Consider the following 16,153-nt stretch of genomic DNA (forward strand, 5'->3'; position numbering starts at 1 on the left):
TTTGTCTGCAACAAAGTTTATTTTCAAGGACACTTGTACAAATATAGTAAACAAGCCAAAGACAAATATTATACCTGACATTTTCTCACAAATCTACATCTTAATCATGGTATAAATTTCCAAAATCGAAAATGTAATACTACCGTGTAGTAAATGTGACTTGATTAAAACATTTCATAGAAACATGATTCTTTTTTAGATACAAAAACACATGCAGCCTTCTCATGGTCGAGAGAGGAGCTGTCATTGTCTCCAAACACCACGTTATTGAGAGAAACTTCACTGACAAGGGCTGCATACCAAATGGCACCATATTCCCTATTTAGTGCACTACTTTTAACCAGGACCCATAGAGAATGAAACTTATAGAGAAGAGGTTGCCATTTGGGATGTACCCAATTTGTCCATCAGGTGGCAGAAGGAAGCAGGTCTTCCTCACTGGCCTACAGGTTGGAACGAGTTAGCCATGGAAACTCCTAAGAGACAGAGACAGACCATGGACAGTCAGTCGAACTGGATTTGACGTCCAGATTTGAATTTGCCTGGTATAGACATGGGTGTCATGCCAGATTTGTCCTGTAGTTAGTTACCTGTTGCTTCCTGTCTGAGGAGGGGTCTATGAGGACGTTGAGGAGACTAGGTCTCTCCCAGTCACTGAGGCTGAGCTGTAAGGCACTACGCAGCTCCTCCTCTGTCCGCACCAGGAACCCTCGTCCTCCGAAGGCGTTCATGACCTCATCATAGCGGGCTTCAGGCAGCAGGGTCACAGGGGGGGCTCTGGAGAGGAGAGGGGAGAGTGGAGGGGGGAGAACCGAGGACAGGATGACCAACATACCATCACTAGAGGTAATCCTGACCTTGACATAACCAGTCAGAGTAGGCCCAGTCCCAAATTGACCTATAAACCCAAAACCCTCTGTACTCACACAGTGGTGAGATCTCCCATCTTCCCCATCATTTCCCACGTCTCTGCATCCACACCGCTGTAGATCCCGTTGTTGTTGACCACGATGATGACCACTGGGAGTTTATACCTGGTCAGAGGGGAAAGCATCAACGACGAGGGGAAAGCATCAATAACGAGGGAAAGCATCAATGACTAGGTTAGGGGGTTGACACTTTAATTCTCCTATGCACCTGACCAGTGATTACTACAACCACATTTTGCTATGTGAGAGAGACCTTGACTGTACCAACCTGCACATGGTCTCTACCTCCATCCCAGAGAATCCAAAGGCACTGTCCCCCTCCACACACACCACCCTCTGGCCTGTGTTCTGGTTCCTCTGCACTGTTGCAGCCGCGATGGCAAAGCCCAGACCCACACCCATCGTCCCAAAGGTGCCAGCATCCAACCTACACACACACACACACACACACACACACACACACACGGCTGTGTTAATAAGAGCTCAGAGTGTGTAAAAAAAGGTATCTTTGTTTGTGTGTGTGTGTGTGTTAAGTAGGAAGCAAGGAACAATATCTGGGGGGGTAAGATACTAAGAGAGTCCATCTAGTCAGCCTGTCAGGCAGCACTACATTGGGAAGTCAACCTGTCAGGCAGCACTATATTGAGGAGTCATCTAGTCAGCCTGCCAGGCAGCACTACATTGAGAAGTCATCCAGTCAACCTGTCAGGCAGCACTACATTGAGAAGTCATACAGTCAACCTGTCAGGCAGCACTACATTGAGAAGTCATACAGTCAACCTGCCAGGCAGCACTACATTGAGAAGTCATCCAGTCAACCTGCCAGGCAGCACTATATTGAGAGGTCAGCCTGTCAGGCAGCACTATATTGAGAGGTCAACCTGCCAGGCAGCACTACATTGAGAAGGCATCCAGTCAGCCTGTCAGGCAGCACTATATTGAGAAGTCATCCAGTCAACCTGTCAGGCAGCACTAGATTGAGAAGTCATCCAGTCAACCTGCCAGGCAGCACTACATTGAGAAGGCATCCAGTCAGCCTGTCAGGCAGCACTATATTGAGAAGTCATCCAGTCAACCTGTCAGGCAGCACTAGATTGAGAAGTCATCCAGTCAACCTGCCAGGCAGCACTATATTGAGAGGTCAGCCTGTCAGGCAGCACTATATTGAGAGGTCAACCTGCCAGGCAGCACTACATTGAGAAGGCATCCAGTCAGCCTGTCAGGCAGCACTATATTGAGAAGTCATCCAGTCAACCTGTCAGGCAGCACTAGATTGATAAGTCATCCAGTCAACCTGTCAGGTTCCTGGACAACAACAACTAATTCCTACTTGCCTACAGGGAAAAGACTTGTGTGAGGCGGCATGCCTTGCCTGTGTCGAGGAAGGTAGTTGTTCAACATGGTACGCCCAATGTCCATGGTGTTGGCCCCCTCACTCACGATGACACAGTCGTGGGGCAGCAGCTGGGAGATGTGGTGGAACACTTGGTAGTAGTTCATGGGTGTTGTTGACTGAAGAGCTAATGCCTGGAGAGAGAAACACAATCAAATCAGGGGTGGTAGATAGGCTAACTTGCTTAGGTCACAGGTCATAGACGCACACACCAACACACCTTTGTCATTGTTGCGTTAGCAGCCATCTTCTCTTTCAATGTGGTCCACCATTCTGTATCAGCTGGATACTTCCAGCCATCTTTATGAACATACTCTAGGATCTGAAAGTTAAGATGAGGAGTAGAAACTAAGCAAACTGAATCAAGTACAGATGTACGATCTTAATTTGAGCACCCTGTAGCAGGAGAACTTTCCTGCAATGCAGGACATGTAAAATGTGTTGTATATTTGAGGTTTAAAAAGGCTTCTGAAGTGTTTACTCTTATACATTTCAGACTTGATTTTCCCCTATGAGAAATGTATCAACCCCTACAGAAAATGTCAAATTATTATAATCCACATAATAATTCACATTCCTGTTGCTGCAGGATTATTTTCCTGCCTGTAGCAAACTGGTTCAAATAAGATCCTACATCTGTACCAATTCAATTCCATATATACTTTGCTGAAAATCAAATAGTTGTTACAGACAGGATAATCAATGCTTGTTTCTTTAAAAAAATACATTTGTTTTAAAAAATGTTTTTTTTTGTAAAGTGTATTGAGACTTGTTAAATGCACTGTAAATACAGACCACTGTGCATACCACCAGGACCCAGCAATACAGTAACATACAGATATGGGGCACATATTAGATGCCTGCTTGACAATAGCATTGACATCCCCCAGGACTGAGTTGTGTTACCTGCTTGACAATAGCATTGATTTCCCCAGGACTGAGTTGTGTTACCTGCTTGACAATAGCATTGATTTCCCCAGGACTGAGTTGTGTTACCTGCTTGACAATAGCATTGACGTCCCCCAGGACTGAGTTGTGTTACCTGCTTGACAATAGCATTGATATCCCCCAGGACTGAGTTGTGTTACCTGCTTGACAATAGCATTGATTTCCCCAGGACTGAGATGTGTTACCTGCTTGACAATAGCATTGACGTCCCCCAGGACTGAGTTGCGTTACCTGCTTGACAATAGCATTGATATCCCCCAGGACTGAGTTGTGTTACCTGCTTGACAATAGCATTGATGTCCCCCAGGACTGAGTTGTGTTACCTGCTTGACAATAGCATTGACGTCCCCCAGGACTGAGTTGTGTTACCTGCTTGACAATAGCATTGACGTCCCCCAGGACTGAGTTGTTACCTGCTTGACAATAGCATTGACGTCCCCGAGGAGAGCCGCAGCAGGTTGCATGTTGTTCCCCATCTCCTCTGCACATAGATCAACCTTGACATAAATAAAGTATGTGGAACGTTACTACAACATACCAGCAACGACACATGACAGGAAGAGCACCGTGCGCGACACATGACACGAAGAGCACCGTGCGCGACACATGACAGGAAGAGCACCGTGCGCGACACGACAGGAAGAGCACCGTGCGCGAAACATTACACGAAGAGCACCGTGCGCGACACATGACAGGAAGAGCACCGTGCGCAACACATGGCAGGAAGAGCACCGTGTGCAACACATGGGAGGAAGAGCACCGTGCACTACACATGTAACAGCAGCTGGAAGACCGGCCAAACACAACAGAAATAACCAGGTTCCACCACAAACAAAAATTACTTGGACATTCCAGGATTTCATAAGGCTAACACACACACACACATATATATATATACATATATACACACACAAAAATATACTCAGCAAAAAAAGAAATGTCCTCTCACTGTCAACTGCCTTTAATTTTCAGTGTAAATATTTGTATGAACATAAGATTCAACAACTGAGACACTGAACAAGTTCCACAGACATGTGACTAACAGAAATTGAATAATGTGTCCCTGAACAAAGGGGGGGGGGGGGGGGGGGTCAAAATCAAAAGTAACAGTCAGTAACTGGTATGGCCACCAGCTGCATTAAGTACTGTAGTGCATCTCCTCCTCATGGACTGCACCAGATTTGCAATTTCTTGCTGTGAGATGTTACCCCAACCTTCCACCAAGGCACCTGCAAGTTCCCAGAGATTTTTGGGGGTAATGGCCCTAGCCTTCACCCTCCGATCCAATAGGTCCCAGACGTGCTCAATGGGATTGAGATCTGGGCTCTTCTCTGGCCATGGCAGAACACTGACATTCCTGTCTTGCAGGAAATCACGCATAGAATGAGCAGTATGGCTGGTGGCATTGTCATGCTGGAGGGTCATGTCAGGATGAGCCTGCAGGAAGGTACCACATGAGGGAGGAGGATGTCTTCCCTGTAACGCTCAGAGTTGAGATTGCCTGCAATGACAACAAGCTCAGTCCGATGATGCTGTGACACATCGCAACAGACCATGACGAACCCTTCACCTCCAAATCGATCCCACTCCAGAGTACAGGCCTCGGTGTAACGCTCATTCCTTCAACGATAAACTTTGTTGCCGGTGATGTCTGGTGAGGACCTGCCTTACAACAGGCCTACAAGCCCTTAGTCCAGCCTCTCTCAGCCTATTGCGGACAGTTTGAGCATTGATGGAGGGATTGTGAGTTCCTGGTGTAACTCGGGCAGTTGTTGTTGCCATCCTGTACCTGTCCCGCAGGTGTGATGTTCGGATGTACCGATCCTGTGCAGGTGTTGTTACATGTGGCCTGCCACTGCGAGGACGATCAGCTGTCCATCCTGTCTCCCTGTAGCGTTGTCTTAGGCGTCTTCACAGTACTGACATTGCAATTTATTGCCCTGGCCACATCTTGCCGTCCTCATGCCTCCTTGCAGCATGCCTAAGGCACGTTCACGCAGATGAGCAGGGACCCTGGGCATCTTTCTTTTGGTGTTTTTCAATTAGTAGAAAGGCCTCTTTAGTGTCCTAAGTTTTCATAACTGTGACATTAATTGCCTACTGTCTGTAAGCTGTTAGTGTCTTAATGACTGTTCCACAGGTGCATGTTCATTAATTGTTTATGATTCATTGAACAAGCATGGGAAACAGTGTTTAAACCCTTTACAATGAAGATCTGTGATGTTATTTGGATATTTAAGAATTATCTTTGAAAGACAGGGTCCTGAAAAAGGGACGTTTATTTTTATTGCCGAGTTTATATACATACATATAAAATATCCAGTTGAAGTCGGAAGTTTACATACACCTGAGCCAAATACATTTAAACTAAGTTTTTCACAATTCCTGACATTTAATACTAGTAAAAATCCCTGTCTAAGGTCAGTTAGGATCACCACTTTATTTTAAGAATGTGAAATGTCAGAATAATAGTAGAGAGAATGATTTATTTCAGCTTTTATTTTTTTCATCACATTCCCAGTGGGTCAGAAGTTTACATACACTCAAATAGTATTTGGTAGCATTGCCTTTAAATTGTTTAACTTGGGTCAAACGTTTCGGGTAGCCTTCCACAACCTTCCCACAATAAGTTGGGTGAATTTTGGCCCATTCCTCCTGACAGAGCTGGTGTAACTGAGTCAGGTTTATAGGCCTCTTTGCTCGCACACGCTTTTTTAGTTCTTCCCACAAATGTTCTATAGGTTTGAGGTTAGGGCTTTGTGATGGCCACTCCAATACCTTGACTTGTCCTTAAGCCATTTTGCCTCAACTTTGGAAGTATACTTGGGGTCATTGTCCATTTGGAAGACCCATGTGTGACCAAGCTTTAACTGACAGTGTGTTCAATAAAGACATGAAAACGTAGAATTGTTTGTGTGTTATTAGTTTAAGCAGACTGTGTTTGTCTGTTGTTGTGACCTAGATAAAGATCAGATCAAAGTTTGACCAATTTATGCAGAGATCCAGGTATTTCCAAAGGGTTCACATACTTTTTCTTGCCACTGTATGTATGTATGTGTGTGTGTATGTATATAGCGTTCCCTTTTATAAACTGAGTGATTTGAGCACTGAATGCTGATTGGGTTAAAGCTGAGGTACTGTATATTTATGCAATATGGCCCAAGGGGGTGTGGTATATGGCCAATATACCATACAGGCCATAGCCATGGTAAATTGGCCATAACCACAAACCCCTGAGGTGCCTTATTGCTATTATAAACTGGTTGCCAGCGTAATTAGAGTAGTAAAAATACATGTTTTGTCATACCCGTGGTTAAAGGTCTGATAAACCACAGCTGTCAGCCAATCAGCATTCAGGGCTCAAACCACCCGGCTTATAAAAGACCGTTTAACATGGGTATGACCCCAAAAATATTTTCACTGTTAGAATGTGGTGGTAACCAATTTATAATAGCAATAAGGGACCTCTGGGGTTTAAGGTATATAGCCAATATATCACGGAATAAGGCCTGTATCCAGGCACTCTGCGTTGCATCGTACATAAGAACAGCCCTTAGCCATGGTATATTGGCCATTTACCACACCACCTTACAGATGTACTGTACAGCACTATGACAGCCATGACATTATTTAGACAGACCACAAGAGACTTATAGAGAAGCTTATATAGGTAATAGACTAAATCCAATAGACTGACTCAAAGACATTTATACCTGGTTACAATGAACTGCAGTACACTACGACATGACCTGTGACTAGGGTTGCAAAATTATGGCAACTTTCCCAAAATTCCCAGAAATCCCTGTTGGAAGATTCCAGAAATCAGAAAATCTGACTGGTGAACTTTGACCTACCTGGATGACCTTTACATGGGGGTCAAACCTGGGGGGAAGGCCAAAGTGCAGGATCCAGTTGAGCCTGGCACCAAGTAGGACCACAACATCAGACTGGAGCAGAGCTCTGCAGTCCACACCAAGACCATAGAACCAGGAGGATAGGAAGAGAGGAGGAGTATAGGAGGAGGAGGGTTAGGAAGAGAGGAGGAGTATAGGAAGATAGGTGGAGGAGGAGGATAGGAAGAGAGGAGGAATATAGGAGGAGGAGGGTTAGGAAGAGAGGAGGAGTATAGGAGGAGGAGGGTTAGGAAGAGAGGAGGAGTATAGGAGGAGGAGGGTTAGGAAGAGAGGAGGAGGATAGGAGGAGGAGGGTTAGGAAGAGAGGAGGAGGATAGGAAGAGGAGGGTTAGGAAGAGAGGAGGAGGATAGGAAGAGGAGGGTTAGGAAGAGAGGAGGAGGATAGGAGGAGGAGGGTTAGGAAGAGAGGAGGAGTATAGGAGGAGGAGGGTTAGGAAGAGAGGAGGAGTATAGGAGGAGGAGGGTTAGGAAGAGAGGAGGAGTATAGGAGGAGGAGGGTTAGGAAGAGAGGAGGAGGATAGGAGGAGGAGGGTTAGGAAGAGAGGAGGAGGATAGGAAGAGGAGGGTTAGGAAGAGAGGAGGAGTATAGGAGGAGGAGGGTTAGGAAGAGAGGAGGAGTATAGGAGGAGGAGGGTTAGGAAGAGAGGAGGAGGATAGGAGGAGGAGGGTTAGGAAGAGAGGAGGAGGATAGGAGGAGGAGGGTTAGGAAGAGAGGAGGAGGATAGGAAGAGGAGGGTTAGGAAGAGAGGAGGAGGATAGGAAGAGGAGGGTTAGGAAGAGAAGAGGAGTATAGGAGGAGGAGGGTTAGGAAGAGAGAGAGGAGGAGTATAGGAGGAGGAGGGTTAGGAAGAGAGGAGGAGGATAGGAGGAGGAGGGTTAGGAAGAGAGGAGGAGTATAGGAGGAGGAGGGTTAGGAAGAGAGGAGGAGGATAGGAGGAGGAGGGTTAGGAAGAGAGGAGGAGTATAGGAGGAGGAGGGTTAGGAAGAGAGGAGGAGTATAGGAGGAGGAGGGTTAGGAAGAGAGGAGGAGTATAGGAGGAGGAGGGTTAGGAAGAGAGGAGGAGTATAGGAGGAGGAGGGTTAGGAAGAGAGGAGGAGTATAGGAGGAGGAGGGTTAGGAAGAGAGGAGGAGTATAGGAGGAGGAGGGTTAGGAAGAGAGGAGGAGGATAGGAGGAGGAGGGTTAGGAAGAGAGGAGGAGGATAGGAGGAGGAGGGTTAGGAAGAGAGGAGGAGGATAGGAGGAGGAGGGTTAGGAAGAGAGGAGGAGGATAGGAGGAGGAGGGTTAGGAAGAGAGGAGGAGGATAGGAGGAGGAGGGTTAGGAAGAGAGGAGGAGGATAGGAGGAGGAGGGTTAGGAAGAGAGGAGGAGGATAGGAAGAGGAGGGTTAGGAAGAGAGGAGGAGTATAGGAAGAGGAGGGTTAGGAAGAGAGGAGGAGTATAGGAGGAGGAGGGTTAGGAAGAGAGAAAGGAGTATAGGAGGAGGAGGGTTAGGAAGAGAGGAGGAGGATAGGAGGAGGAGGGTTAGGAAGAGAGGAGGAGTATAGGAGGAGGAGGGTTAGGAAGAGAGGAGGAGGATAGGAGGAGGAGGGTTAGGAAGAGAGGAGGAGGATAGGAGGAGGAGGGTTAGGAAGAGAGGAGGAGTATAGGAGGAGGAGGGTTAGGAAGAGAGGAGGAGTATAGGAGGAGGAGGGTTAGGAAGAGAGGAGGAGTATAGGAGGAGGAGGGTTAGGAAGAGAGGAGGAGTATAGGAGGAGGAGGGTTAGGAAGAGAGGAGGAGGATAGGAAGATAGGTGGAGGAGGAGGATAGGAAGAGAGGTGGAGGAGGATAGGAAGAGAGGTGGATAGAAAGAGAGAAGGAGGAGGGTTAGGAAAAGAGGAGGAGGATAGAAAGAGAGGATGAAGAGGGTTAGGAAGAGAGGAAGAGAGCAGGGAAAAAAACACAATCAGATTAAACAAAATGTGATGAAAAGAGACTAGTTATAGATGGGGATTTCAGGAAGGCCCAGAGTTCTCCTGGTCTGTTCATCCTGGTCCTACTTATACAGTCAAAGGTCTGTACATGAATATGATGCCAGCTGAGAGAAGGAGTGGCTGACCTGGAGCGGGCAGCAGCAACACAGTTGGGGTGGTCGTCAGGCAGCACCCCTTTACCCATGGGGGTGGGCAGGAAGGGCAGGCCACACCCCTCCACCAGCTCCCTCAGAGCCCCCTCTGCTCTTCCATGGGCTGCACCTGCAGAGGAAAACAGACAGAGGGCACCGCCACACTGATATCAACAGACTGACCTTCCCAGCTGGGATGCATTCAGCTGAACACAACGTTGTGCAATGTTCTGATAAAAATATAGCATGTAGAACAAACATGCCTCTCTGACAGGTAGAATGAATAATCGTGTCCACAACTTTTGTCTACTGAACGTGGTCCTGTTTTCAGCTGAACCCTGGTACAATGCTATAGGTGTTACAGTGCATTTCAGCTGGCTATTGATCCCTCCTGGACAGACAGTAACATAGCTGGTAGTAGCGTCTGTCAACAGACTGGGGAAAGGGGATACCTAGTCAGTTGTACAACTGAATGCCTTCAACTGAAATGTGTCTTCCGTATGTAACCCTCTGAATCAGAAAGGTACGGGGCTGCCTTAATCCACATCCACGTCTTCGGCGCCCGGGGAACAGGGCCTTGCTCAGGGACAGAACGACAGATTTTTATCTTGTCAGCTCGGGAGATTTGATCCAGCAACCTTTCGGTTAGTGGTCCAACGCTCTAACCACTAGGCTACCTTCCACTAACGAGGAACTCTGTTCTGGTACGCTGATATTTCACTACTGATCATTTGGACAAATCACGATTTCACAGGTGCTCGCATCTTTTCAATGTCAGAAGGGGATGGGGACAGTTGGCCCATAAACTTGCCTGAAACTTTCAGAAAGTTTCTGTTTAGGAGGGGGGGGGGGGGGGGGGGGGGGGGGGTGAAGAGTCACGTTTGTATCTTTGTATCTTTCTCTTAATATCTCCCCACAGAACTGAATCAAGTACCTGACGCAATTCCACAAGATGTCAGTTCTGGGTTTGTCTATTAAAAAGCAGTGCCTAACTTTCCCAATGATGAGTAAAGGCTGTTTGGCCTACCTTTCCCAATGATGAGTAAAGGCTGTTTGGCCTACCTTTCCCAATGATAAGTAAAGGCTGTTTGGCCTACCTTTCCCAATGATGAGTAAAGGCCGTTTCGCCTACCTTTCCCAATGATGAGTAAAGGCCGTTTGGCCTACCTTTCCCAATGATAAGTAAAGGTTGTTTGGCCTACCTTTCCCAATGATGAGTAAAGGCCGTTTCGCCTACCTTTCCCAATGATAAGTAAAGGTTGTTTGGCCTACCTTTCCCAATGATAAGTAAAGGCCGTTTCGCCTACCTTTCCCAATGATGAGTAAAGGCCGTTTCGCCTACCTTTCCCAATGATGAGTAAAGGCCGTTTGGCCTACCTTTCCCAATGATGAGTAAAGGCCGTTTGGCCTACCTTTCCCAATGATAAGTAAAGGTTGTTTGGCCTACCTTTCCCAATGATGAGTAAAGGCCGTTTCGCCTACCTTTCCCAATGATAAGTAAAGGTTGTTTGGCCTACCTTTCCCAATGATAAGTAAAGGCCGTTTCGCCTACCTTTCCCAATGATGAGTAAAGGCCGTTTCGCCTACCTTTCCCAATGATGAGTAAAGGCCGTTTGGCCTACCTTTCCCAATGATGAGTAAAGGCCGTTTGGCCTACCTTTCCCAATGATGAGTAAAGGCCGTTTGGCCTACCTTTCCCAATGATGAGTAAAGGCCGTTTGGCTCCTTTTAGAACAGCCAGTGCTTCTGTGATCGCCATATGGTCAGCCATACTCACTGGAGGAGGTGGACAACAGGGCACCTCTCTGACAAAGGAAATAGGAAAGAATTGGTCAAACATTAAACATGTTACCTATCAACTTCATTGCATAGGTAAATAAATCATGAAGGGCTTATTGCTATTCTCTGATGAGAATACTTTGATATAGTGCTATATTTTCTAACTAATTTAACAAAATCTGGTAATTTCTTGTTCACTTCAGACGTTAAAAGGTAGAACAAAATAAAATCAAAATGGTGATGTGAAGTCAGAGGTATACATATTCAACAGTAACACATTAGTATACATTTTAAATGGATGAGAGACAGTGATAGCCACCAACCTGACTCTGCTCCTGTCCACTTTAGCATTGACCATGTCCCCAGATATGTCTACGTATACAGCACCGGGACGTCCATACATGCTAGTGCGTACTGCCTAAGACAGACCAAATACCCTTCCATTCACTATCAATTAAGGCTGTGTTCTTCTGAAGCACTTAAGTTACCTTGCTAAGCTGGAAAATTAGAGTTCAGAAAACATTTGCAGGTGACACCAAATGATATGAAGAGGACTAAACATAGGGAGTCAGAGGAGACTGTATACCTTCTCTACCACTGAGGAGATCATATCCAGACTGCTGGGCCTAGCTGAGAACTTACTGTACAGTCTGCACGCCTCCACCTGACGGAGAAAGAGGACCACAAATAACAAATCTTTCAGCAATTAAACTGCTAGGACCAGTTTCCTGGACAGAGATTCTCTATTGAGTTTGCTTTTTAGGCCATGACTAAGCTTAATCTGTGTCCGGGAAACCACCCCCTAATGTTCAATAGTCAGAAACCTCATGGTTGAATTAGTACCTGTGGAAACTCTTGAAACGCCCCAGTGGTCTCCTGGTTTTGATCGGAGGAGCCTCCAATAACAATCACAGGCCTACAGAGAGAGTGGTATCACACAATGACATCAACTGACAAGCGGAGATAGTTTGGAGTCCTCAGATCATTTTTTGCAGTGTAAGGATAGCATCCCTTCTTTTGAAAGGAAGGACCACTACATGAGTAGAAGGGCCTTCTGTTTGTAGAGTTCTAACATACCAGCAGTTCATGTTAGCGTTGGCCATTCCACCAAGAGCATGGATGAGTCCCGGTCCAGACACAACCAGACACGCCCCTGGACTGGAGAGGAACAGACAGACAGGCAGACAAACAGGAAGATAAGCAGACAGAGAGGAACAGGCAGACAAACAGGAAGATAAGCAGACAGAGAGGAACAGGCAGACAAACAGGAAGATAAGCAGACAGAGAGGAACAGGCAGACAAACAGGAAGATAAGCAGACAGAGAGGAACAGGCAGACAGGCAGGAAGATAAGCAGACAGAGAGGAACAGGCAGTAAGACAGGAAAACAAACAGAGACAGATAGAATTAGCAATGTAAAACAGCTATGAAACTGACCCTCACACACAAATCTGTGTATGGCTAGTTAATATCCCATGGTTTAGTATTGTATGGAGAGAGTAGGCAGATGGCAGATGGGCAGATGGGTTGCTTCCCACATTAACACTGTATGGAGATAGGTCAGGGATTTCAGAGAGGAGAGACAGTATCTCTAGAGCCCTCTTATAATGACAATCCTCCTACCGTCCAGTGAGGTAACCAACAGCAGACGCAGCATAGCAAGCCTGTTGGATGACACACACCACATCAGTATTACTGGTGTACCCACAACCAATTTACATAAAGAATGTCATGGGAAGATTCCTAAAAATAAAAGGTGGCTTACGGCTTGTTCATTGCGCATTCCCACATACTTGATTCCTGAGGCTTGAGCTGCCATAGCCACTTCAATGACTGGAACACCAACTATTCCAAACATATACTCTACATTCTGCAGAGAGATACATGTGGATACAGTTTGAATTGTTACAGTGTAGTGTAGATGTTCTTTGCATTGACACACACTTTGGCATACATCAACAGGGGTGTTAACATATGCTATTCCATATGTTAACAAACATCCACATAAACATCTAAATGTTTTGCTACACAAATATTAATAGTTCGCTATACCATTTGCTCACATCGTATATATAGACTTGTTTATACTGTATTATTGACTGTATGTTTGTTTTACTCCATGTGTAACTCTGTGTCGTTGTATCTGTCGAACTGCTTTGCTTTATCTTGGCCAGGTCGCAATTGTAAATGAGAACTTGTTCTCAACTTGCCTACCTGGTTAAATAAAGGTAAAATAAAAAAAATAAAAAAATAAAATACCAGTGCAATGACCTTTGACACACTTTCACAACTCCTAGTGCGACATTGTCACTGCCAAGGACATGATCAGCGACGAATATATTATTTACCAAACCGTAGCAATACCGTTATACAGTGTAATACTCTTTTATATAAATTGCACATATCTCACCTGAGCTTTTAGTGCCTCAGCAATGAGCTGAGCGCCTGTCACATCTTCCATTATTACTGTCCAGAAATCTGTTAGTGATACTCAATAGCTTATACGTCGTTTTTAGATCTCTTGCAAATCATTGGTTTTTGTCCGCATTACAAAATGCATTATATGAGTAGCGACAATCGATAGATATTTCGATAGCCACTTACTCCACAGAGTGCAAACTTGAGTGACTGGACGACTTCTGGCACTGCTGCCCAAAGCATGACCCGTTTATGCGACTTCCGGGTTCAGGGCCAATCACATGAGCCGTACGATAGTAGTTATGAATATGTATCTTTTTTTATTGCAAGAAATACAAAACAAGGTCTCATTATGTTTTTATAACTGCACTTATACTTAACTCAATTAAATAATTATGAGTGTATGACTTGAGTGTATGCATTATATATATGGGCTTCATAGAAAGTGTAACAACTGTTCTCTGTTCATCTTGTTTTAAAATTGTTAAAATAAAATGTACATTTAAAACAAGAAACAAAGAAAACACATTTTATGATTTTTAATAGGTTCAAAAAGTTGGTTGAAAATACACTTGCACTTACAAGAGCTTACATGGTTCTCGAATGAATCAGGTCTCTGCATATAAATACTTAGGGATATGGTTGGATGATGAACTGTCTTTTAAAATGCATATTGACGAACTTTATAAACGGCTAAAAATCAAGCTAGGCTTCCTCTATAGAGACAGGACATGTTTGTCCTGTACAAATAGAATACAAATTGTGCAAGCTACTTTTATGTCTGTTATAGATTATGGGGATATTATCTACATGCATGCTACGGCATCAACACTTAAATCGCTGGATGCTATTTATCATTGAGTACTTAGGTTTATTACGGACGCTAGCTACAGAACTCACCACTGTGTTTTGTATCAAAATGTGGGTTGGACTTCGCTGTCCATGAGACGAGAATATGTTCTCGTGTTTGTCTATGAAGCACTTCTGAATAAACTACCATCTTATTTATCATCACTCATCAATATTAGAATTAGAATTCCTAAAACCAGGTCTCAAGCATGGATTACGCTTGAGGTCCATGCGATTTCCAGAGTTGGGTATGGCTGCCTTTTCCTGTTACGCTCCTTGCCAATGGAAAAGCCTGCAGACTAAACTTACATTTGAGACTCTTGTCCCCCTGTTGCCCATTTTAAATAATTATTGGAGGATTTTTATTTCTGTATTGCTTGTAACTTTCGGGTAATGCAAGTTATTGTGCTGTTAGGGGAATAACCTGTGTGCAAACGTAATAATCTGCTGCTGTATTTTTGTGTTATCTGTGATGGTCTTGTTTGTCTTGTGTAGTTTCTTAATCATTGTAGCTAAACTGAATGTGTAACATGTCTACGCAGGGCCCAGCTGTAAAAGACACCTTGGTCTCAGTCTGTGTTCCTTGTTGAAATAAAGGTATAATAATATGATCCATTCATGGCTTTAGTTGTGTCTTGATCATGTGAATAGTCGACGGAGTTTTCTCCTATATGTCTGTCTTTATGTGACGACATCTTTTCTGTATTAAAATGTGATTTCCACAATCAATAATCATAAACAGTGCTTCACTATAACTATGTTTGACAATGTGGTACCATTACCTTGCACAAACAGTAAGACGACTATAGACAGAAATCCATGCAGTAATGTTTTATTAAATAAAGGCTCTGATTAAAATAGTAATAAAATCTGGCATTTGGCTAATTCTTCTTCCCAAAAGCTTCTCTGAATGGTTTGGAGACGGCTCTGGAGATAGCTCGTAACACCCTGACTATGAGAGGGCGTTTACGGGACTGGGACTCCTGGGGAGCAGGGGCCAGTGTGGTTGTCAGGTCCTCCTTGGGTGGGGAAGTGGATGGAACCTCTGGAACCTCACACTCAGCATCTGTGAAAATAATATTTCATAATCAGAAAATGAATGTGTGTATCTGTCTGTCCGCCTGTATCTGTAGTCACCGTTTTAACAAGCTGGCCATAGGGTGATACATCAATATGACATTATCGATGCTTATCACTTACCCTGTGAAATACGAGTCTCTCTGAGACGTTTGGTAGGCAGAGAATCCTGTTCAGGGTGGCTCTTTGGTTCCCCCTTTGTCTTGAACAGCTGTTGACAAAACACATCAGGACAACTGAGCATGTGTAAAATATATGGCATGCATCCCAAAAGGCACCCTATTGGCTACTTAAGGCACTACTTTTGACAAGGGCCCATCGAGCTCTGGTCAAAAGTACTGCACTATATAGGGAATAGGGTGCAATTTGGAACACATCCATTGACTCTCTCTCTCTCCCATGTGTATTAGGATTGTATTACAGCGGCCTCACTCAACCTCCTAAAGACAATGACAACAGCATTGTTCTAATGCAGAGACAATAGGGGTTTAGTGAATATGTAGGGTACATTTCAGCCCTGCGTTACAGAGGTAATCTAAAGACACTGAGCCCTCTACCTTAATCCTGATCTTTGGAATCTTGACAATTTTGTGTAGGAAATGCCACTTCCTGTTCTTCTTAGTCTCTTCCCCCCTGGCAGAGGGAAGGCGGGCCATGCCGTCAGCCTTTACATCAGCCGGGCTAAGGCCCCTGGCAGGGAATTCCTCAGTAGCATTAAGGTCAGCCACAATACCATGAGTGAT

The 16,153-nt window shown here is 44.9% G+C and overlaps 1 protein-coding gene across 2 annotated transcripts; it reads right to left on the bottom strand.

Annotated features, from left to right (window-relative positions):
• LOC149984381 (2-hydroxyacyl-CoA lyase 1-like) lies at positions 1–13,763 on the bottom strand. Of its 2 annotated transcripts, XM_090221106.1 has the most exons (17): positions 13,477–13,763; positions 12,832–12,936; positions 12,690–12,730; positions 12,145–12,225; positions 11,911–11,983; positions 11,654–11,731; positions 11,391–11,485; positions 10,981–11,093; positions 9,283–9,418; positions 7,125–7,230; positions 3,684–3,767; positions 2,543–2,644; positions 2,302–2,456; positions 1,198–1,356; positions 927–1,034; positions 591–777; positions 1–476 (listed from the first exon to the last, which is right to left on the bottom strand). In XM_090221106.1, the coding sequence occupies exons 1-17, from the start codon at positions 13,525–13,527 to the stop codon at positions 444–446; spliced, it is 1,707 nt and encodes a 568-aa protein (XP_090077232.1). In that variant the 5' UTR covers positions 13,528–13,763; the 3' UTR covers positions 1–443. The 2 variants fall into 2 exon arrangements, with proteins under 2 accessions (XP_090077232.1, XP_090077237.1); XM_090221111.1 differs by lacking the exons at positions 10,981–11,093; positions 11,391–11,485; positions 11,654–11,731; ... (3 more) ...; positions 12,832–12,936; positions 13,477–13,763 and adding an exon at positions 10,421–10,459.
• Positions 13,764–16,153: the final 2,390 nt, after the last annotated feature.

Source organism: Oncorhynchus mykiss, chromosome 3, assembly GCF_057628025.1.
Source record: "Oncorhynchus mykiss isolate SJ-2025 chromosome 3, ASM5762802v1, whole genome shotgun sequence".
NCBI lineage: Eukaryota > Metazoa > Chordata > Actinopteri > Salmoniformes > Salmonidae > Oncorhynchus > Oncorhynchus mykiss.

Bases quoted from the DNA above. Each gene is read 5' to 3' on its own strand.
- LOC149984381 (XM_090221106.1), bottom strand. From the start codon at position 13,527: ATGGAAGATGTGACAGGCGCTCAGCTCATTGCTGAGGCACTAAAAGCT. The intron at 9,419-10,980 runs GTAGGCCAAACG...TTTCCTCTGCAG, and splicing joins TTTACTCATCATTGGGAAAG to GTGCAGCCCATGGAAGAGCA. The intron at 1,035-1,197 runs GTTGGTACAGTC...CCCTCTGACCAG, and splicing joins GAGGTAGAGACCATGTGCAG to GTATAAACTCCCAGTGGTCA.